General features: G+C 36.7%; 6 protein-coding genes and 1 long non-coding RNA gene across 9 annotated transcripts; 6 read left to right on the top strand and 1 right to left on the bottom strand.

Annotated features, from left to right (window-relative positions):
* The first annotated feature begins 54 nt into the window (after window positions 1-54).
* Window positions 55-3,294, top strand: LOC9304983 (pentatricopeptide repeat-containing protein At4g39530). Its single transcript, XM_021016406.1, has one exon. It carries the CDS (start codon window positions 377-379, stop codon window positions 2,879-2,881), a length of 2,505 nt encoding a protein of 834 aa, XP_020872065.1. The 5' UTR covers window positions 55-376; the 3' UTR covers window positions 2,882-3,294.
* A 1,133-nt stretch (window positions 3,295-4,427) lies between these two features.
* Window positions 4,428-4,811, top strand: LOC110226872 (heptahelical transmembrane protein 4-like). The gene has a single exon (XM_021019714.1). It carries the CDS (start codon window positions 4,441-4,443, stop codon window positions 4,723-4,725), a length of 285 nt encoding a protein of 94 aa, XP_020875373.1. The 5' UTR covers window positions 4,428-4,440; the 3' UTR covers window positions 4,726-4,811.
* A 335-nt stretch (window positions 4,812-5,146) lies between these two features.
* LOC110226946 (ubiquitin-conjugating enzyme E2 36-like) lies at window positions 5,147-6,912 on the bottom strand. Of its 3 annotated transcripts, none has more exons than XR_002330841.1 (5): window positions 6,630-6,912; window positions 6,520-6,585; window positions 5,662-5,990; window positions 5,511-5,563; window positions 5,147-5,369 (listed from the first exon to the last, which is right to left on the bottom strand). XR_002330841.1 is itself a non-coding variant. In XM_021019949.1 (3 exons), exons 1-3 carry the CDS (start codon window positions 5,787-5,789, stop codon window positions 5,317-5,319), a joined length of 234 nt encoding a protein of 77 aa, XP_020875608.1. In that variant the 5' UTR covers window positions 5,790-6,011; the 3' UTR covers window positions 5,147-5,316. The 3 variants fall into 3 exon arrangements, 1 of the variants encoding a protein (XP_020875608.1); XR_002330840.1 differs by having other exon boundaries at window positions 6,520-6,558; window positions 6,630-6,894; XM_021019949.1 differs by lacking the exons at window positions 6,520-6,585; window positions 6,630-6,912 and having other exon boundaries at window positions 5,662-6,011.
* Window positions 6,913-7,479: 567 nt separating this feature from the next.
* Window positions 7,480-10,956, top strand: LOC110226841. Its single transcript, XR_002330741.1, has 2 exons — window positions 7,480-8,021; window positions 10,123-10,956. It is a non-coding gene; the product is annotated as an uncharacterized LOC110226841 (long non-coding RNA).
* A 1,074-nt stretch (window positions 10,957-12,030) lies between these two features.
* On the top strand, window positions 12,031-14,395 carry LOC9304982 (aspartate--tRNA ligase 1, cytoplasmic). The gene is given in 11 exon segments (XM_021016769.1): window positions 12,031-12,454; window positions 12,521-12,551; window positions 12,554-12,630; window positions 12,713-12,826; window positions 12,909-12,939; window positions 12,942-13,198; window positions 13,274-13,384; window positions 13,464-13,517; window positions 13,593-13,788; window positions 13,875-13,989; window positions 14,072-14,395. Coding segments are annotated over 11 exon segments (1,527 nt in total). The 5' UTR covers window positions 12,031-12,040; the 3' UTR covers window positions 14,199-14,395.
* A 422-nt stretch (window positions 14,396-14,817) lies between these two features.
* On the top strand, window positions 14,818-18,031 carry LOC9304981 (developmentally-regulated G-protein 3). The gene is made up of 10 exons (XM_002868864.2): window positions 14,818-15,052; window positions 15,204-15,257; window positions 15,743-15,919; window positions 16,174-16,245; window positions 16,490-16,549; window positions 16,627-16,736; window positions 16,829-17,128; window positions 17,210-17,401; window positions 17,506-17,557; window positions 17,682-18,031. Exons 1-10 carry the CDS (start codon window positions 15,011-15,013, stop codon window positions 17,730-17,732), a joined length of 1,110 nt encoding a protein of 369 aa, XP_002868910.1. The 5' UTR covers window positions 14,818-15,010; the 3' UTR covers window positions 17,733-18,031.
* Window positions 18,032-18,403: 372 nt separating this feature from the next.
* LOC9302926 (alkane hydroxylase MAH1) lies at window positions 18,404-20,244 on the top strand. The gene has a single exon (XM_021016770.1). It carries the CDS (start codon window positions 18,625-18,627, stop codon window positions 20,146-20,148), a length of 1,524 nt encoding a protein of 507 aa, XP_020872429.1. The 5' UTR covers window positions 18,404-18,624; the 3' UTR covers window positions 20,149-20,244.
* The last annotated feature ends 73 nt before the right edge of the window (window positions 20,245-20,317 follow it).

Genomic DNA, 20,317 nt, shown 5'->3' with positions numbered 1-20,317 from the left:
TTACAAATTTTAAGATTTATTAGTAGAATGATGTATAAAATAAGAATATTTTGTGTCGTCTAAATAGGAATATTGAGAAAATGTAATTTGGTAGGTGAAACGTGGAATTAAAATTCAATATATGTTGCTAAAGGATGGCCCACCGAATATACATGTCGGGCCATCAAAATCTACCGTTCTTGTTTCTCGACCAACCAACCAAAAAACTTGAATCATTCGGGCCGATATCATCAGACTCCTGTCGTTTCGATGTTTAGTTGTATAACTGTTTGCCGTTTTTATATATCAGTCCCACCATTTTTTCCTTGCTTATGACAAAAAACGGCAGAATGTTTATTCGTTGCAGCACGCACTGTTCTTCTCTCTCATCAGTAGGATGAGAAGCTATCGCAGTTGGCGTCAAGTGCAAGAAACGATACGTTTATACTCTTCGTCTTCTTCTTCTACTTCAGCTCTTTTGGAATTTGTAAACGCAGAATTTCCTTCTACAATAGGAATTCGAGGAAGACGCGAATTTGCTCGTCTCTTGCAGCTGCGTGCGTTAGATGATCCGTTGCTTTATCACAATGTAGTTCATGGTCAGATTATTGTTTCAGGTCTTGAGTTAGATACGTATCTTAGCAACATTTTGATGAATTTGTATTCGAGAGCTGGTGGTATGGTTTATGCACGTAAGGTGTTTGAGAAAATGCCTGAGAGAAACTTGGTTACTTGGTCTACCATGGTTTCAGCTTGCAACCATCATGGGTTTTACGAGGAGTCTTTGGTGGTTTTCTTAGACTTCTGGAGAACTAGAAAAAACAGTCCGAATGAATATATTTTGTCGAGTTTTATTCAAGCTTGTTCGGGATTAGATGGTAGTGGGCGTTGGATGGTGTTTCAACTGCAAAGTTTTCTTGTCAAGAGTAGGTTTGATAGGGATGTTTATGTTGGTACCTTGTTGATTGATTTTTATTTAAAGGAAGGTAATATCGATTATGCGAGGCTTGTGTTTGATGCTTTACCAGAGAAATCTACTGTGACTTGGACGACAATGATCAGTGGGTGTGTAAAAATGGGAAGAAGCTACGTTTCATTACAGCTATTCTACCAACTAATGGAAGGAAATGTTGTTCCGGATGGTTACATCCTTTCGACGGTTTTAAGTGCGTGTTCAATACTTCCGTTTCTTGAAGGCGGGAAGCAGATTCATGCGCACATCTTAAGATACGGACATGAAAAGGATGCCTCACTGATGAATGTGCTTATAGATTCTTATGTGAAGTGTGGCAGAGTTAGAGCGGCTCATAAGCTATTCGATGGAATGCCAAATAAAAACATCATTTCGTGGACCACTTTACTGTCTGGTTATAAGCAGAACTCTCTTCATAAAGAAGCCATGGAATTGTTTACCAGTATGCCAAAGTTTGGTTTAAAGCCGGATATGTTTGCTTGTTCTAGCATACTCACATCTTGTGCCTCACTTCATGCTTTGGAATTTGGAACACAAGTTCATGCTTACACTATCAAAGCCAATCTTGGCAATGATAGCTATGTGACTAACAGCTTGATTGACATGTATGCGAAATGTGATTGTTTGACTGAGGCCAGAAAAGTTTTTGATATTTTCGCTGCTGATGATGTGGTTTTATTCAATGCAATGATTGAAGGTTACTCGAGACTTGGGACTCAATGGGAACTACATGACGCATTGAACATCTTTCATGATATGAGGTTCAGATTGATTCGACCTAGCCTATTGACTTTTGTTAGCCTTCTACGTGCATCTGCTTCTTTAACAAGCTTGGGACTGAGTAAACAAATCCATGGATTGATGTTCAAATTTGGGTTAAACTTGGATATATTTGCTGGAAGCGCTTTGATTGCTGTTTACTCAAATTGCTACTGTCTCAAGGATTCTAGGCTTGTGTTTGATGAAATGAAAGTGAAAGATCTTGTTATCTGGAATTCTATGTTTTCAGGTTATGTTCAACAATCAGAGAACGAAGAAGCTCTCAACCTGTTTCTGGAATTACAGTTATCAAGAGACAGACCTGACGAATTCACTTTTGTGGACATGGTTACAGCAGCTGGCAACCTAGCAAGTCTTCAATTGGGTCAAGAGTTCCATTGCCAGCTCCTGAAAAGAGGCTTGGAATGTAATCCGTATATTACAAATGCTCTACTAGATATGTACGCCAAATGTGGTAGTCCCGAAGACGCTCATAAGGCTTTTGATTCAGCAGCTTCAAGAGATGTGGTTTGTTGGAATTCTGTCATCTCATCTTATGCGAATCATGGAGAAGGTAGAAAAGCTCTTCAAATGCTTGAAAAAATGATGTGTGAGGGAATAGAGCCTAACTACATCACCTTTGTGGGAGTTCTATCAGCGTGTAGCCATGCTGGTCTTGTAGAAGATGGACTTAAGCAATTTGAGTTAATGCTGCGATTTGGAATTGAACCTGAAACTGAGCACTATGTTTGTATGGTATCTCTTTTAGGCCGTGCTGGTAGATTGAACGAAGCAAGGGAGTTAATTGAGAAAATGCCGACAAAACCAGCTGCTATAGTATGGAGGAGCTTACTGAGCGGATGCGCAAAGGCCGGTAATGTCGAGTTAGCTGAGTATGCTGCTGAAATGGCTATTTTGTCTGATCCAAAGGACAGTGGATCGTTTACTTTGCTTTCTAATATTTACGCGTCCAAGGGTATGTGGACTGATGCAAAGAAGGTAAGAGAAAGAATGAAGTTTGAAGGTGTGGTGAAAGAACCTGGACGTAGTTGGATTGAGATTAATAAGGAGGTTCATATCTTTTTGTCTAAGGATAAATCTCACTGCAAGGCTAATCAAATTTATGAAGTGTTAGACGACTTGCTTGTGCAGATCAGAGGAGTTAGTTAACTACCATACAAGAACTCATTTTCTATTGGAGTGATTGACTCTATTTGGTTAAAGACCAATGCAGTCAGATTTGTTCGGAATTCGGATCGGTGATCCTAAAGAGGGATCAGCTCGATTGGATCAATGAAGAAGAGTTATATCTCTATGTTAATGGAGTTGCAGCATATGAAGCTTATCAATGATGGTAGAAGAAGCAGATGTGAACTTCTTACAATCAGAAGCAAAAACAATAAGACCAGAAAGATTGAACCAGAAATCGAGAAGCCTAGCAAGCAAATGATACGAGTAAGCAATGGTCAATCTCCTTGGCGGGTAAAAAAAATTGTCATCCCAGGTTCTGGACAGGAGATTCCTGCTAAGACCAGCACGCGTTGTAGCTCTTCTTGATTTGTCTTGTTACAAGCAAGGTTCATTTTTTTTTTTTTTTTTTTTTTTTTTTTTTGAAAACACAAGGTTAATTTTTTTTTCTCCTGAAATTTGGTGATAGAGAATGCTACTTTCATTGTATATTCTTTTGGGATCTGGCTTGTTTGCTGGTTCATTAAACATTGGTGTGCAATTGGACACCGATAGAAAAAATTATTGGAACAATAGCTTTTGATTGAAATGAAACAACAGTCTTTGAGAGTTATATCAGCTTCAAGCTGTCTCAGTAGTCTTCAAACAGTTCTCAGCTATTTCTACTTCTTTACTTCTATCAGAAAGTCTCTTGATAAGTTGGTGACAATCGACTGTTGTGACCATAACGGTTAAGCTAGCCTTGCCCTTCCAGCATCCAAAGGCTATTGTTGATGTTTTCACTTTGACTGGTTCTGACCCGAGCTGAGTATCTGTAGGAAGAAAAACTCGTTAAAAAACATATCCCACATGACCAACCAAAAGTTTTCTACAGCAGCTGATCTCTATGAGTCTATAAAAGGGAAGACACGAAAATGAATCAATGTCGTCGGGCTTCCTTCTTACGCTTTGTTGCATACATTGCTTAGCTCTCTATTAAAGCTGGTGCTTCCTGAAAAGTAGAAGACTCTCCATTCCCAAACGTTGCTACAAGAATCATGAACAAGTGCAGAATTTTGTGCTTCAGCATCGGTCATGTGGCTAGTGACTCAAAACACTTTTTTTAACTAAAATTTTTTGATTAACCAAAATGTTTTTATTCTTCAAAAATCTGTGTTAAATTTAAATATGTTGAAAACAAATTATATATGAGTCTTCAGGCTTTAAGCTCTATATGAGTCTTCCCATGGTAGCTGGTGAGATGGGGACTCATGTAGAGCTCATGGAGGTGTCAGAACATGATCTTTGTAAACAGATTAAGAGGATACAAAAGAAACAAAACTGAAGAGATCAAGTTTGGTTTCGAGCAACCCCATTGAATATCACTGCCCTTTAAAGTCATTTGTGGTACAGAGAGCATATGTTCATCACCTCTTCCTTGACCTTGCAACTGATGTTTTTGAAGGTAGAGAAGATATTGTGTTGTTATTTTGTTGTTCTTCTTCTTCTTGGCCTGCAGATATCCCACATTATCGGGTTGTGAGGGCCTTACTGTTTTTGGAATGGGATTCTCTGAAGGAGCTCTGATTCTACATAAGCTGATCATGTTTTGGGATCAACCTGAAGCGCTTCACACAACAGGTTATGAGATTTTGATGGATTTGCTCTACGGGTTAGGAGCTTTGGTTTATGCAACTAGGATTCCAGAGAGATGGATGCTGGGAAAATTCGATATAGCAGGACATAGCCATCAGTTGTTTCATGTTCTGGTAGTTGCTGGTGCGTTCACCACACACTATAGAGCTGGGCTTGTGTATCTTAAGTGGAGAGACATTGAAGGATGTTGAAGATGAAGATTGAAGATTAGATGGAATCTTGGTGATGTTTTGAATCTTGTTTGTAGCTTCATATAAAAATTGGATTATGTAAAGTCTTATGTTTAATATTTTCCTTTTAATAAACAAAGGATTCGTATCGAACATATGACTAGTTACAGAAGCTGAAGAAGAATGTTGTAACAAGTTAGGGTGTGTGAAAGTGAAACCATAAAGGGCTGTGTCTTGCTAGAGAATGTATATGACAAAGGCCTTGTTTGTTTCATCATTTGGCATTTGCATCCAAATGATCTATCCAAATGGATCATTTGGATGATGCATCTGAATGATGTTTGTTTGATCATTTTGGTAGTTCATCTTAATGATCCATTTAAATGGACCTTTGTTTGTTTGATCATTTGGTAATTCATCCACATCTTCATCTAAACGAAAATGACTAAAATACCCATGCATTTAACTAGACTTATAAAACCAACCAAACAACCAACGTCACTACTTTAGTGAAATACAACATTCATAATGTAAGATTAGAGACATAATAATCAAAGTAGTGTCTTAAAACAGAGCAAGAAGAGATTGGTTTTGTTCCTCGATTTGCTTAATCTAGATAGAGACTTTACCAAACAAGTATTTGCTTCTCGATTCAAACCCAACTCCTGAAAGAACAAGTCAAGCATCATCAAATCCAGCAACAAAATCAAAACTTAGAAAACACATCAACCTATAGCTATGTGTGTGCACTATTGCATAAGAAACGAAAAAGAGTAAAACTCCTTAAACCATGGATAAACAATTACCTTCATAAGGTGATTGTGTAGGACCAAGAATCATAACGTTGAAATACCGGGAGCTGCAGCAATCAATTGAACAAAACTCAGTTAAAATCATATTTAAGACCTGAAAACAAAGACATGAATCATAAACTAATTACTGCTTAAGTACACAAACCTGTTAATATGGAAGTCTTGTTCCTTCAGCCATCTCTGTAGTGATAGAATCCCGCATATCCTCCATAATTCTGTCACCAGAAGGTACATATGGAACATGCACATCATTTTCATCACCATGCTGCTCATATGATTCCACCATTTCCCAATGTCTAAAATCACTATCTTCTTGCTGTGAATCTCGGATAAAATTATCCCATGACTGAACACTTTCCCTAATCACTTCTGCTACAGCTTCTCCTCCTTCTTGTACAGACCTTGATCTTTTTTTACTAGCCCTTGACCTATTAGAAGATGAGGGAGCAGAGCCAATATTGGAAGATGAGGGACCTGCATGGTTATTGACTTGAGTAGGTGCATGTTCAATTGTCACTGTCTGCAGATTCTATCAAAGATACATAGGAGATTGATGTTTAAAGCTTTTGTCCTACATCTATTGCAGAACTCTACAATATGAGCAGCTTATCATAGTTAGAAAGACTGACTGGCTTTTAAAATAATTGGTAGAAACAAGACTCACTAACCTCAAGATCTGCAACTTAAACTAGTCAAAAAAATTAAATGAATGACGTCTATTACTATTGCTGTGAACTAAAGCAATACAAATTACAAGCTCTAAACAAAAATAATCTACACAAATTCTCAGTGTTATAGGTTTCAAGCAAACATCACTAGAATAAGATTTGAAAAAAGCACACATTCAATTTAGCACATTGAAAGGCACTCAATCTTGCGATTGATCTATGATTCAACTAATGTTCTGCGATTTAGAAACACGAAATCAAACAAAGCCACAACACTCATCTCCATTGGTACACATAAACTCAATACAAAATCATGAATTAGAGATATATCATACCTCTCAAACAGTGGTTGCAGCGATTTCAATCCGTAACACCTGAAACCCACTTTGAGATTTCAATGACTAAAGGAGAAATCGAATCCAATAATCAAACCCATGAGTCTTACCTCTCAAACAATGGCCGCAGCTAATTCAATCTGTAACACCTTAAACCCACGCACGAGAGATAGAAGAAGAGATCCGGCGAAGAGATCAAAGAGGAGTGGAGTAGAGTGAGAAGGTCAAAGAGGAGTGGATTCCGGCGAGAGATCCGGCCGGTGAGAGATCCGGCGACGAAGAGATCTCGTTTCTCTCTGTGCCGAAGAACGTCTCTCTGTGTCGAGGAATGAAGGAGAAGAAGGTTTAGGTTTTTGGTGTAATTCTCTAAATTAGGTAAGGGTATTTAGGTCATTTTATATTTTGGACTGAATCAGCTCCAGTTAACTGCTCCTATCAGACTCAGCTGGATTAAGATCATTTTTTAGATCATCTGAATGGAGAAACGAACAGCACCAAAGGAAGAAAAGGCTGTTGTGAACCTCACGCAAGCCTTATTAGTACCATTGTGGTTGGGTCTGATCAAAGTGTTGAAGTTTCTTGGTCTGGATCTCGTACATCATCTTCTTGTCAGCTGAAATGTCAGACAATGAATACAAGGTTATGGTAGTCTTGGATCATTTTCATCACAGAGGATACTTTGGTTCTGATCTTCTTGAAGGTTTCACTTTCACCTGACTTTGCAGCCTCTGACCTCTGTTTCAACAAATAAGAAACTTCAAATAATTTACCTTTTGATAAATTGTTACGCACTAAGAGGCAAATATGACCGTTGTGAGCAAATCTCTGTTTCAACAAATAATAATCTCACGCACTAAGAGATAATTATATGACCGTTGTGAACAAATTTCCATTTATTTATCTTAACCTCGTCGGGAAAAAAAAAAAAAGGAAACAATCGAAAATTTCCTTTTTCTTCAAAAAACCTTTGCTTATAAAAACTCTCACACTCATATCCTCTTCCTCGAGAAATCAAAACTCTCGATTCTTCTTCTTCTTCTTCGATACTACAAAATATATCCATCTTTCATCTTTTTCCTTTTTAAATTCTCTGTGAATTTCTTACCGAGAAGATCACCGATGATGATCCATTCCAACATTCTCTCTTCAAAGAAGTTCATTCTTCATCTCAGAACCTATCCGTAAGATTTGATTCGAGAAAAGCATCTCTTCTTATCTCGTGATTTCAGTTCGGGTCTCTCTTAATTTCACCGTTCATGTTGAATGTTGATCTGTTACCATGGATGCTTCTTACGCGATTCTCACCGGAGAATTTTGGCGACTGAGAACGAGGACTATGTAGCAGATTCGAATTTCGATGGAGTCGCCTGAAGATGCATGAAGAAGAAGATCAAAACAGAGTTTCGTGGCTTTCTTCGACAAGGAGACGGTGCAGTGAAGGTTAACTAATGGGCCTTGGCAATTGGGCTTTTCGTACTCCTCACTACCCAAATCCAAACCAGGTATTAACACTTTCTTTACTCTTTTGTTTTTAAAGGTCTTTTTTTTTACACATAATGTTTTTTAGTAAATTTTTTTTTTTAAATAATGATTTTTACTAAAATTTAAAACATAAACTTAAAAAATAAAACAAGAAAATTTCATTAAAGTTTTTTAAAAATTAGTTTAAGTGTTAAATTTTAAACACGTCGAAAACTAACCGCGCCTAGACATCCCGTCCTTAGTTGGTCGGTAAGTTTTGGTGTTCGAAGTTCAGCAATGTTTTCACGTAATAAAGATTTGACACTTAAAATTTTTTTTAAAAAATAATAATGATTTTCATTAAAATTTAAAACAAATTTAACACTTAAACTTTAAGAATAAAACCATCGAAATTTCATTAAAAAAATTTAAAAATTAATTTAAGTGTTAAATTTTAAATACGTCGAAAACTAACTGCGCTTAGACATCATGTCCTTAGTTGGTCCGTAAGCTTTGGTGTTCGAAATTCGGCAATATTTTCACTTAATATGGATTTAACACTTAAACTCATTTTTAAAAAAAATAATGATTTTCACTAAAATTTTTAAAATCCATGAAATTTCATTAAAACTTTTTAAAAATTAGTTTATGTGTTAAATTATAAACACGTTAAAAACTAACCGTGCCTACGCATCATGTCCTTAGTTGGTCCGTAAGCTTTGCTGTTCGAAGTTCGGCAATGCATTCATGTAATAGATTTAACACTTAAAACTCATTAAAAAAAAAAAAAAATTCACTAAAATTTAAAACAAATTTAACATTTAAAATTTAAGGATAAAACCATAAAATTTCATTTTAAAACTAGTTTAAGTGTTAAATTTAAAACACGTCGAAAACTAACCGCGCCTAGGCATCCTGTCCTTAGTTGGTCCGTAAGCTTTGGTGTTCGAAGTTCAGCAATGTTTTCACGTAATAAAGATTTGTCACTTAAACTTTTTTTAAAAAAATAATACTGATTTTCATTAAAATTTAAAACAAATTTAACACTTAAACTTTAAGAATAAAACCATCAAAATTTCATTAAAAAAATTTAAAAATTAATTTAAGTGTTAAATTTTAAATACGTCGAAAACTAACCGCGCTTAGACATCTTGTCCTTAGTTGGTCCGTAAGCTTTGGTGTTCGAAGTTCGGCAATGTTTTCACGTAATATGGATTTAACACATAAACTCATTTAAAAAAATAATGATTTTCACTAAAAATTTTAAAAACCATGAAATTTCATTAAAACTTTTTAAAAATTAGTTTCTGTGTTAAATTTTAAACACGTTAAAAACTAACCGCGCCTAGGCATCCTGTCCTTAGTTGGTCCGTAAGCTTTGATGTTCGAAGTTCGGCAATGTATTCACGTAATAGATTTAACACTTAAAACTAATTTTTAAAAAATAATAATAATTTTCAATAAAATTTAAAACAAATTTAACATTTAAAATTTAAGGATAAAACCATGAAATTTCATTAAAACTTTTTAAAAACTAGTTTAAGTGTTAAATTTAAAATACGTCGAAAACTAACCGCGCCTAGGCATCATGTCCTTAGTTGGTCCGTAAGCTTTGGTGTTCGAAGTTCGGAAATGTTTTCACGTAATAAAGATTTAACACTTAAACTCATTTAAAAAAATAATAATGATTTTCACTAAAATTCTAAAAAAATTTAACACTTAAGCTTTAAGAATAAAACCATCAAAATTTCATTAAAAAAAATTTAAAAATTAATTTAAGTGTTAAATTTTAAACACGTCGAAAACTAACCGCGCTTAGACATCCTATCCTTATTTGGTCCGTAAGCTTTGGTGTTCGAAGTTCGGCAATGTTTCACGTAATATGGATTTAACACTTAAACTCATTTTAAAAAAAAATAATGATTTCTACAAAAATTTAAAACAAATTTAACCTTTAAATTTTAAGAATAAAACCATGAAATTTCATTAAAATTTTAAAAATTAGTTGAAGTGTTAAATTTTAAACACGTCGAAAACTTACTGCGTCTACTGCATCCTGTTCTTAGTTGGTCCGTAAGCTTTACTGGTCGAAGTTCGGCAATTGTAATCTCGTGGTTATTTTCTTCCAACTATGTGCTGCAGATCAGAGGGGTTAGTTAATTACCATACAAGAACTCATTTTCTATTGGAGTGATTGACTCTATTTGGTTAAAGACCAAAGCACTCAGATTTGTCTGGAATTCGGATAGGTGATCCAAAAGAGGTATCAGCTTGATTGGATCATTGAAACAAGAGTCATGTCTCTATGTTTATGGAGTTGCAGGAGATGAAGCTTATCAAGGATGGTAAAAGAATGTTGGAATCATTCTCTTCTCCCAAAAGATTGAACCAGAGATTGAGAAGCCTAGCAGCAAATACGAGTTAAAGGCGAGCCAAAGAAGAAAGAGTAAGCCATGTTTAATCTCGATTGTGACTCTTCAACATCTCTTCTTCGATTGTGTTTTTTCTAATGAGGCTTCGTCTTTCTTCACATCTAGAGCCCATGTTTCTCCTCCAATTCATTTGGAACATGGTCTTAGATGGATGAAAGACCCATGCCGCAACAAAAACACTTCTCTGATTCTCAAGATTATCTTCCAAGCTTCAATATACTCGATTTGGAAGGAAATAAATTCTAGACTTCACTCTCAGTCTTCTCGTCCCCCGACAAGTTTGATCTTGGACATTTAGAATTCTCTCAGGTGTAAGCTAGACCCTCTATCTAGGGTGCAGCGTTCCGACTCCGTCTCTCTTTTATCTACTTGGTTTGAAATTTTTTAACCTTAGTTTGGTAAGTAGGTAAGAGGTCTGTAAGCTTTATTCTGTTTGTTTTCGTGATTCCTCTGTAACCTTTTATTATTAATGGAAAAAAAAAATGTTTAATCTCGAGAAGAAGCTGAAGGATAGCACAAGAGGTTTTAAGACCCGTATGGTTTATGTTTTAAGTGTCGTTTAATTCTGCTTTAGGACCGGTATGATTTATGCTTTAAGTGTGGTTTAATTTCTATTAAGTCGTAGCTATTGAACTTCTTGTAATTTTCCGTCTAGTCTCCTTACCAATAATTTAATCTTTCTTTTACTTAAAGTCCATATTGTCCTCAATTTATGCAAAAGCACTATGAATTGTCAAAATGTTTTGGGATTATTGTTTAAAATGCCCTTTTTTGGGAAAAACTTACGAAAATGCCCTTTTTTGAATAGTTTACGGATTTTGCCCTTTTTAACACTTAAAAATGTACGTATTTAGGATTTTTTTTCCCAAAAATACGTACTTTATACTAAATACTAAACCCTAAGAACAAATGGAACCGACTAAACCCAAACATAACGAGTGAAACGCATGTTAAATCATATTTTTGGAGCATGAAAAAGGGCAAAATGCATTAACTATTCAAGAAAAGGCAAAATCCACAAATGCCCTTATGAAAAAGGACAAAATCCGTAATTTATTCAAATGTTTTAGAGTGATACGATACCCCTAGGCTTATATATCAGATCAGCCAAAAAGCCTTTCATAAACGAAATAAACAAGAAAACTCGGGCCCAAACAAGAAAGCACAAAGGCTACAATACCGTTAAGAAAGCTTATTTAACCGTATTGTAGCCTTATCTTGTCATATATGCAGCTCAAATAAAATAATTAAGGTCATCAATTATAAATTTGAATTTGTGTATGTCATTTATATAAGTGGATTCATATATAATTTTTGTTATTATAATTAAATTGTTTTTTTCTTTTAAATATTAAACTTTCAACTCTAAAACTAAAAATTTATAATATTCAAATATTAATTTTAATAAAATCAAATTATATAATTCATATTTTTTTGAAACTTAAAAATTGAAAAAACACTCTATAAATTATTATCACTGTAAACTTCAAATCAATTCAAATTGTGCAAAGAAAGTTTTACACCATGGGTCTTCTCTGGACCAATATGTTTTGTGGGCCTTTCAAGCCCAAAAAGAGTTATCTTATTCTCATTCTCTCTCTCTGTCTCTGCCGCCGCCTGGAGAAGAGATGGTGGGATCAGAGGTTTTGGAGGAATCTGGAGAGAAGATCAGCAAGAAAGAGGCATCATCTCTTTCTCTGGAGGAGGATGAATCGTTTTCCAGCAACTACGGTGACGTGACTACTAACGAGTTGCAGTTGGCTGTTGAGGGAAAAGAGCTCACTGATGTGAGCAACTTGGTTGAAGAGATTGTGGGGTCAGAGGTTTCGATCAGAGGTCGAGTGCACAAGAATCGCTTAGTCGGTACCAAATTGTTTGTGATCTTGAGGGAAAGTGGATTCACGGTTCAATGCGTGGTGGAGGAGACCAGAGTTGGTGCAAACATGATTAAATTTGTCAAGCAGCTGAGTCGTGAATCTGTTGTTGAGCTTATCGGTGTCGTCTCTCACCCTAAGAAGCCTCTCACAGGAACCACCCAGCAGGTTGATTGTTTCCTTTGATTGATTCGAATAGCGACACACATTAACTCATCGATAATGTTGTTGCAGGTTGAAATACATGTCAGAAAAATGTACTGCCTCGCAGATCCTTGCTAAATTTACCACTTGTTGTGGAGGATGCTGCTCGTAGTGAATCAGATATTGAAAAATCTGGCAAGGTAGAATAATGTTTTAAGATTTTGAGCTGCTTTATATATTCGTTCATAAGAGAGCTCTTGTTTCCATGATTGATTGTTGCAGGATGGCAAACCAGCTGCTCGTGTCCTTCAGGACACACGTTTGAATAATAGGGTTCTTGACATCAGAACACCGGCTAATCAAGCCATCTTCCGTATTCAGTGCCAAGTCCAAATTGTAAGCCCTGATTTGATATAGTGTCAACTAGGATATTATGATTTGTCATTATCCTAATAGTAATCTGATCGTGTTTGTGTAGGCGTTCAGAGAATTCTTACTATCCAAGGGGTTCTTGAAATCCACACACCGAAATTGATGGCTGGCAGTAGTGAAGGAGGTTCTGCTGTATTTAGGTTGGACTACAAAGGGCAGCCTGCTTGTCTGGCTCAGTCTCCTCAGCTTCATAAGCAGATGGCCATATGTGGTGACATGCGACGCGTCTTTGAGGTTGGTCCTGTTTTCAGAGCTGAAGACTCCTTCACTCATAGACACCTGTGTGAATTCGTTGGTCTTGATGTGGAGATGGAGATTCGAATGCACTACTCTGAGGTATGTATGATTGTGCTAGTGTTAATTGTATTTCATCTCTTCACTAGTGCTAATAATATTTCCTGTTTGGTGCAGATAATGGATCTTGTGGGGGAGTTGTTTCCGTTCATATTCACAAAAATAGAAGAAAGGTGCCCAAAGGAACTTGAATCTGTCAAAAAGCAATACCCTTTTCAATCTTTGAAGGTAATCTATCTTTTGGATTTTTAGGAAAAAACTGAGTTTCTTTTGTGTTGGATGCTGATGATTGGCACTAAACTTGTAGTTTCTTCCGCAAACATTGAGGCTAACCTTTGCAGAAGGGATTCAAATGCTTAAGGTATGACAGGATTTTTTTTGCATCCAACTTGATGAGTTAGACTATGAATAAATAATAGTTGGGTCATCTTGACAGGAAGCTGGCGAGGAGGTTGATCCTCTTGGTGATCTAAATACAGAATCTGAGAGGAAACTTGGCCAGCTTGTTCTGGAAAAGTACAAGACGGAGTTCTACATGCTGCATCGCTATCCATTGGCTGTCAGACCGTTCTACACTATGCCCTATGAAAATGATTCTAACTACAGCAACTCGTTCGATGTCTTCATCAGAGGTGCGTGCATCTATGGGTTTGTCACCCAATTATGTTACTACTACACTTGATTTAATAATACTAAATTTGAGCTTTCTGTCTTATAGGAGAGGAGATCATGTCAGGAGCTCAACGTATCCATGACCCAGAACTCTTGGAGAAGCGCGCAAGAGAATGCTGCATTGATGTCAAGACAATATCCACGTACATTGATGCATTCAGGTAACCACAAACTGATCGATCCAGTTGGGTTCCTACTATGAGTTGAGTTGAGTTGAGTTGACGAATGGCTGCATGTTTACAGGTACGGTGCACCACCTCACGGTGGATTCGGAGTGGGGCTGGAGCGTGTGGTAATGCTCTTATGTGCCCTCAATAACATCCGCAAAACTTCGCTATTCCCTCGTGACTCTCAAAGGCTCACTCCCTAATATCATTGCTCTTCCCTGGCGACTCTCAAAGGCTCGCTCCCTTAATATCTATCTTTGATAATTGTCCCCGCTCCCGATTTCTAAGTTATTTTATTGGTGCAGTTCGTTAGGTGTTTAGTTATCTTTAAACTATTTTTGTGTTGTAAGTAACCTTTAAATTATTAATAAGGAGGCTCATTTTAAATAAGCTTTCTTAACGGTATTGTAGCCTTTTGGCCTTCTTAACGGTATTGTAACCATACGGGTCTTAAGAGAGCAAAGATGCCACATATTTCTTTTTTGTAATCAACGGAATAATCGGTTCGGTTCAAATCCAAAAGAAAAAGAAGACTCAAAATTGACCCCGGTTCAGTTCTTAGTTTCCTCTCATCACATAAACCGTTTTAAGGTTATAAACCGGGTTGAAGGAGAAGTTGTAATGGTGAATGGTATATTGTATATGATTCATTTGAATTTGATTAAACCGATTTTGAAATCAACTAAATCCGAAAACACCAACTCAAAACAGGGTCTATATAACCAAACTAAATTCTAATTCTGTTCTAATTTTTATTAAACCGGAAACCAAATCGGACATAAATGGGCCTAAGATGTAGTTGGGTCAGGCCCGAATTCTAGACAATTCTGCTTAGTTTTCTCTTTTGTCGTAATCAGGTGGCAAAACGAAAACCCTCGGATTCCTCTGCTTCCTTCTCGTCCGTCGTCACTTTCTCTACATCAGAGAGATTCCGGTGTCCTTCTTCCTTTCACTCGCGTTTAACCTCTTTGCCTTGACGTTGTCCCCGTGAGCTCTCTCTGCTTTGACTGCAACCATGTCGACTATTATGCAGAAGATCAAAGAAATTGAAGATGAGGTAAATTTTCAATCCTCCTCGGATTCTTCAATTTTGGATGCATAGAACTGTGAATCCGAAATATCGATTCTGAATCAAAGAAATGTTGAATTGTTTTTTTCTTTTTAATCTGGGTGACTTACAAGTACGAGGGATTTTGTTTATGTGGCAGATGGCTAAAACACAGAAGAATAAAGCTACTTCTCATCATCTGGGTTTGTTAAAGGTAATGTTTTCTCCTTAGAGTTATTGAATTCCAGCTAGGTTAGAATTTTTTTGTTTCTTAGTTCTTGGAATCGTTTTTTTGTAGCTTTGAGAGTGAGGTTGAATGTTTGAGGTGTTTATGCTTATCAAATGCAAATTTTGGTTGATTGATTTTTATCTGTTTTGATTGAATCTTTATGGAATCTCAACCAGTTAAGAAATATTGTTAACTTCTGGTTGAAATCGTTATGTTTTATATGAACTCCCAAATCATGGAACAAGTAGAAGGATGAAATATTTATCTACGGCTTGATCTCTTGAGAAGTTCCTTGGATCAACAATTTTTGTTAATACCAAATAATGTAGTGCGAATCATTTCATGGACCTTAAGAGTGATAGATGAGAGAGAGCTAAAAACTAGTAGGTAGGGAAGATGTATTATTCCATATCGATATAAGAATTTGGTAATGGTAGCTTCTCTTTAAATTTCATTGGAACATTTTGCAGGCCAAACTTGCTAAGCTACGGAGGGACCTTCTTGCACCGCCTACCAAAGGTGGCGGTGGTGGTGCTGGTGAAGGTTTTGATGTGACTAAAAGTGGAGATTCTAGAGTTGGACTTGTTGGCTTTCCTTCGGTTGGAAAATCTACGCTATTGAACAAGCTGACTGGGACATTTTCTGAGGTTTGTAGTTATTGTTAAGTATATTGAATTTCCTTTTTTTCTTGTTGCAATTGGAATTTTGAAACCTACCTACCACGTATCCAAGTGATCTTATTTCTAGTTATTTTTTGACAAAGTTCTTGTGCAATATCACTTATAAGGCAAGACTGATTGACGCTAGTCTTGTCTTGGATAGATGAACATAATGCTTGGAATTAGAATTGTACTTTGGCTGATACTCTATTTCTGAAGGCACATGCACTATGTTTTTTCAGGTTGCTTCTTATGAGTTCACGACTTTGACATGCATTCCTGGTGTTATTACATATCGTGGAGCTAAAATCCAGGTATGGTCTCTACATCTATGCCTCTGTTGTTTTTGTGGAGAAAAAAATGATAATTCTTGATCTTCCAATTGTTTCCTACGTCTTGGTAATTTGTGAAACACAACAAAATCCTTGGCTTTATATATGTCATGTCCTAGCCTGTAATTCTTTTGGTGCTTAGTTTAAGGTCAGAAAACGACCTGTAATTATTCATTGGACACTGATGCTAATACTCTTTTCTATGTCACCTTTTATGTGTTTGCAGTTATTAGATCTTCCTGGTATTATTGAGGGCGCTAAAGATGGAAAAGGTAGAGGAAGACAGGTAAGCCGAGTCTAAATCTCTTGACTATTTTATATTTTGACCCTCTTTAATCATGTTTGACACTTTACTATTTCCAGGTTATAAGTACTGCTAGGACATGTAACTGCATCTTAATAGTTCTTGATGCCATAAAACCAATTACTCACAAGCGTCTCATTGAGAAAGAGCTCGAAGGATTCGGAATAAGGTATAGATTGCTTATATAACAACCTTTATACACTGTATATTTGATCGTTTCTCGTAGATAGTCTGACTCGATCATGGACTGATGCTATGTAGGTTGAACAAGGAGCCACCAAATTTAACATTTAGGAAAAAAGACAAAGGTGGTATCAATCTAACTTCTACAGTCACTGTCACACACCTTGACCTCGACACGGTCAAGGCGATTTGCGGTGAGTACAGGATTCACAACGCTGATATCACCCTGCGCTATGATGCAACCGCTGATGACCTCATTGATGTCATCGAGGGCAGTCGGATATATATGCCCTGTATCTATGCTGTCAACAAGATCGATTCAATCACACTTGAGGAACTTGAAATTTTGGACAAACTTCCTCATTACTGTCCTGTCAGGTAAATGTTGTTAAGTTTCTGGGAGGGGATTGTCGATAAATATATTTATTTTTGCGATTGAGATATATAATAATCTTGCAGTGCGCATCTGGAGTGGAATCTTGATGGTCTTCTGGACAAGATATGGGAATACTTGGATCTAACTCGAATCTACACAAAACCGAAGGCAATGAATCCGGATTATGATGATCCCGTAATCTTATCTTCCAAGAAGAGAACAGTAGAGGACTTCTGCATCCGGATTCACAAAGACATGCTTAAACAATTCAAGTAGTAAGTAATTAAAAACTTATTATTGTTCTGTCTCTCTGTTATATGGCTTCTTGCTCAAAAGCATCGCTCATTAGTAGTACTTAACTTATGATCTCCTGATGCAGCGCTCTGGTTTGGGGTTCAAGTGCCAAACACAAGCCACAAAGAGTTGGAAAGGTTAGTCTTCCGGCAAATTAAACAAAAGTTTCCAAGACTTCTATACTAACTAACGATTGCAATATCCCTGACTAACTAACTATTGCTGTCATGACATTGTATTTTATGTATGGAAACACTTCAGGAACACGAGCTCGAGGATGAGGATGTTGTTCAGATCGTTAAAAAGATATGATTATTCCAGATAATGGAGAGAGTAAAGAGACCAATCAAAGTAGCCATAATGAGATCTCTCTATAAGGTTAGGATTTCTTTTGGTTTCTCAGCTTATCTTCTGTATTGTATTATTATATCCAGACGAAATCTGTCTGCACCCTTTTGTTTTTTTTTTGGTCTTATTGGAGATACTTTTGTCTTCTTCCAATTATATCATGTGATTGATGTTGTCGGAACCCCTCATTATTATCTCGAATATGGGTTTTGCCTGGATTTTCTCCTCCCTTGTTTTTATGAATGGAACTAGACTATTTTTTTTTTAAAATTCGATTCTAATACAAAATATAAAAATGCTACAATTTTTCTTCATGTGTATCAAAAAGAAAACTGTTAAAACGGCCTTCATTGCAGTGACCAGGTATAGGTGTTCTCTGACAGTTAGTTGTTTGTTTGTCATTAAATGTTAATTTAAAGATTATGGTTACTTGGACTGTTCATTAGATTTAATGACATTAAAAGACTTGGAAAACTATTACAACGACCTTCGTTGCAGTGACTGGGACCGTGAATTCTGATGTACTTCTCGATTTGTCTAACCTCTTAACTGTGTTGTCATTTTGTGCTGGAATTGTAAGATTATGGACCCTTCTTTTGAAATCGAAATCCTCCACCAATTCATTTGTGTGGTTAGTAGCTACACCAGCTTAACATTGTGCGGAGATAAAGGACTAATTTTAAGATATGAAATAAATGCATTGGTAACTTCTTTCTTTTCAAATAATTTTTTTTCTTTTTGGTTGCTTCTATTGTATATGTAATCACCGTACTCTACTTTATAAACAAGTTACTTCAACACACAAAGGAACCATCACCATATAGTGTCTGTAAAATCAAGCTCCTAACTTTCTCATATGGCTTCGATAAGCTTACTTGACGCTTCCATAGCCATTATTTGCTTTCTCTTCTTCCATTTCTTCATCTTCAAAAAACCTCATGATCAGGTTTTTCGGAACTGGCCAGTTATTGGGATGATTGGCTTCCTGATGGTTCTCCACCGCATGTACAACTTCGGTGTGGAGGCTCTCGAAATCAGCCACTTAACCTTTCCATTTAAGGGACCGTGGTTCGCTGGAATGGATATGTTGTTCACAGTTGATCCAGCTAATATTCACTACATCTTGAGCTCAAACTTCTCCAATTACACCAAAGGTGCCGACTTTAAAGAAGTCTTTGATGTTTTTGGAGAAATGATCTTTAGTTCGGACTCGGAGCTATGGAAGAATCAAAGAAAAGCTGCTCAGTTCATGCTTAACCATCACGAGTTTCAAAAGCTTTCAATGAGTGCAACGAGGACTAAACTTTACGACGGTCTTGTTCCTCTTTTCAATCAATATTGCGAGGAAGAGAAGGTCGTGGATTTGCAGCAAGTGTTTCAAAGGTTCACTTTTGACACAACTTTTTTTCTCGTTACGGGGTCTGATCCTAAATCTCTCTCTATTGAAATGCCGGAAGTTGAGTATGCTAAAGCTCTTGACGATCTTGGAGAAGGGATTTTTTATAGGCACATTAAACCGAAGTTCTTGTGGAAGCTGCAAAACCGGTTTGGGTTAGGACAAGAGAAGAGGATGACCGAAGCTGATGCCACTTTTGATCGCGTTTCAGCGAAATACATATCAGCTAAGAGAGAAGAGATAAGATCACAAGGGATTGATCATCATTCAAATGGTCAAAGTGAGGATCTTTTGACATCTCACATAAAGCTTGATACAACCAAGTACGAGCTCTTGAACCCGAGTGATGATAAGTTCCTCAGAGACACCATCTTAGCTTTCAATCTAGCTGGGAGAGACACAATGTCTTCTGCTCTCTCTTGGTTCTTTTGGCTTCTCTCTGAAAACCCTCAAGTTGTAACAAAGATTCGTAAAGAGATCATCAGCAAAAATATATCAAAAGACGGAAGAAATGGCCAAGAGAACTTAGACAAGTTGGTCTACTTACATGCCGCGTTGTATGAATCAATGAGGCTCTATCCACCGGTTGCCTTCCAACGCAAGTCTCCTATAAAACCAGATTTGCTTCCAAGTGGGCATAAGGTAGATGCAAACTCAGTCATCATAATCTTTCTTTACGGGTTGGGAAGGATGAGAGCGGTTTGGGGAGAAGATGCAACAGAGTTCAAGCCAGAGAGATGGGTTTCTGAGACCGGTGGGTTGAGACATGCGCCTTCCTTCAAGTTCTTATCGTTTAACGCCGGTCCGAGAACTTGTCCTGGTAAGCAATTAGCTATGACTCTAATGAAGACAGTAGTTGTGGAGATATTACAAAACTATGATATTAAGGTTATCAAAGGACAGAAGATTGAGCCAGAACCTGGTCTTATATTGCACATGAAGCATGGGCTTAAAGTCACAATTACTAAGAGATGTTCAGCTTGAAATTTATATATAACGCCTTAATTTATCCTTTTATCGTTGGAATTATAAGAAAGCCTCGTATTTTTCAATAATGAAACGAAACATGCTTTTTATCTTTGATGAGATGTTATATTTTGTAACGAATGCAAGTCGTTGTGGTAATGAAAATGTTTAATTATATATGTGAATC

The sequence above is a fragment of the Arabidopsis lyrata genome, assembly GCF_000004255.2.
Source record: "Arabidopsis lyrata subsp. lyrata unplaced genomic scaffold ARALYscaffold_7, whole genome shotgun sequence".
Taxonomy (NCBI): domain Eukaryota; kingdom Viridiplantae; phylum Streptophyta; class Magnoliopsida; order Brassicales; family Brassicaceae; genus Arabidopsis; species Arabidopsis lyrata.
The sequence above is the reverse complement of the archived record's forward strand: the minus strand, read 5'-3'. Positions and strand labels throughout refer to the sequence as shown.